The following is a 1,938-nucleotide window of genomic DNA, read 5'->3' as shown; positions in this document are numbered from 1 at the left end:
AAACTAAACAGACCATGGAAGGGCTTTTAAAAAAAAATCTAATGAGACATTTATATTTAAAAATGCAGTAAACATGTTGGTCTTCATAAATGGGATCTGATGAGCTCTAAGTAGGCTTATGAGCATGTCGAGTTGAGTCAGACTATTAATCAGTCAGTGTCGATCAAGTACCTGTCAGGTATCACCCTTGCACTGAAAATGGCCGAATATTAATTAGGATAGACTTGAGCCTGACATGTTTAATAAGCGGATTGGGCCATTTCTGTGTGTTTTTTGGTCAGATTGTTGGTACATGCCTATAATTGACACCCGATGTTAACTTAGCTCACATTCTCACTAGCTTCATATGAAGGTTTGGATTAAGGTTAGAAACATATCTCGATATAAGGAAATGGAATATTTTTCATAGAAATAGATGAATATAGATGAATAAAAAGTTAAAAGCCATACGCTACTTCTTATTAGATTTTATACATACCAGTCAGACTTTAATAGCCAACTTTTTCCCTCCAAAGTGGCAAGGAAGTCTAGGGTTGTGCTTCACAAGTCCTTGTTCAAGGACTAATATATATACTTGGTATTAGAGCCAAGTCCCTTCATAGGTATGTGTTGCTTATCCTTCCTGATGTGTGGTATCCCGCTGATCTCGCTGTAAGATCACAAGTGGCAAATTCAAGTTGGCTTGTATTGTATTATGGATCCTTTGATAGGCAACCATAGAGCATACTTGTCAATATGAAATAAGAATAAGAGTGGATAAGAAGGCATTGAAACTTAAACACACAGCTTCCCAAAAAAAAAAGAAGAAGAGGAAACTTAAACACAGCTTTTGATGACGGAGAAAACCCTAGGTAGGGAAAAACTCTGGAGCAAGGTGGATGCTCAGCCTGGTTTCACTATGAAGAAAAAAAGTACGGGACACCACAAGACTCAACGTGGAGGTTAGGACAGTTCCCTAGTTATGCCTCCAACCAAAAGAAAACCTAACATAAAAGAAATCTGAAAACCCACCTTCGGCATTGCCATCAGTACGAAACCAAATTCCATTTTTTTTTTCTAGTTAAGAAATTAATGTTCCAAGAACCCATCAAGGCCACGATCCATATAAACACTATAAGCCCGGTTAAAGTCTTGGATCATCCCTTGGGTCTCTTTCCCATGATTTTGATCTTCTTCCTCCATAGAAGTAGTGCTGAAATCATAATGATTAACTACTTCAGAAAAATCTTCTTCAATATGGGAGGGCAAGAGGTTGGCATAGTGTGACCATGAATCTTCACCATGATCACCTTCTTCTTGATTATAGGCACAATCACTAAAAGTTGACATCATCAGCTCGTTGTTCTCTTGTTGCAGTGGTATTCCATATTGATCTTGTTGATCAATCGCAAGAACTTGATCTTCTTTAGCAGCAACTTTATTCTTCTTCTTCTTCGCCCCCTGAGTCCTCTCAAAGATTCTACAAATCACCCACTCATATGGCTGAAATTAAGAATAACATAATCAATTAATTAATTAAGTAATTAATTAGTTGTTGATGATGAATGCTAAAATGAAAACAAATAAAATACCTGCTTGGTTTCTTGGGTTGTTGCACGATACTCGTGCATTATCCAGTTGGTTTTAGACTCCTTTGTTTTGTTCTCAAAATAGACAAGAGTCGTCTTATGTTCTCCACTAGTAGCCTTCCACATTGATTCATTTTTCACACTTCGACTTGCCCTATCAGACTTTCCTGCTTCATTCTTCCTCTTCCTCTATGTGAAAAAGTAATATTCATTCTTTTCATCAGCATCATCATATCCGCCATGATCTACACACCACCACCACCACAAAAACATGAACATCAACAGTCAATCATATATAATCATGAATTTAATTAAGCAAACATATAGATAGACTTGGAAGAAAGATTTAAAAAAAAAAAAAAAAAAAAAA

General features: G+C 36.5%; 1 protein-coding gene across 1 annotated transcript; it reads right to left on the bottom strand.

Moving 5' to 3' along the window:
* Positions 1-1,068: 1,068 nt before the first annotated feature.
* Positions 1,069-1,694, bottom strand: LOC122067774 (protein CUP-SHAPED COTYLEDON 3-like). Its single transcript, XM_042631606.1, has 2 exons — positions 1,572-1,694; positions 1,069-1,482 (listed from the first exon to the last, which is right to left on the bottom strand). Exons 1-2 carry the CDS (start codon positions 1,692-1,694, stop codon positions 1,069-1,071), a joined length of 537 nt encoding a protein of 178 aa, XP_042487540.1.
* Between the last annotated feature and the right edge of the window lie 244 nt (positions 1,695-1,938).

Source organism: Macadamia integrifolia, unplaced genomic scaffold, assembly GCF_013358625.1.
Source record: "Macadamia integrifolia cultivar HAES 741 unplaced genomic scaffold, SCU_Mint_v3 scaffold3113, whole genome shotgun sequence".
Classification (NCBI taxonomy): Eukaryota; Viridiplantae; Streptophyta; class Magnoliopsida; order Proteales; family Proteaceae; genus Macadamia; species Macadamia integrifolia.
This window is presented reverse-complemented; position numbering and strand designations above follow the sequence as displayed.

Coding starts and splice junctions, on each gene's coding strand:
- LOC122067774 (XM_042631606.1), bottom strand. CDS start 1,694: ATGTGGAAGGCTACTAGTGGAGAACATAAGACGACTCTTGTCTATTTT. Junction 1,483..1,571: donor CAACCCAAGAAACCAAGCAG/GTATTTTATTTG, acceptor TCTTAATTTCAG/CCATATGAGTGGGTGATTTG.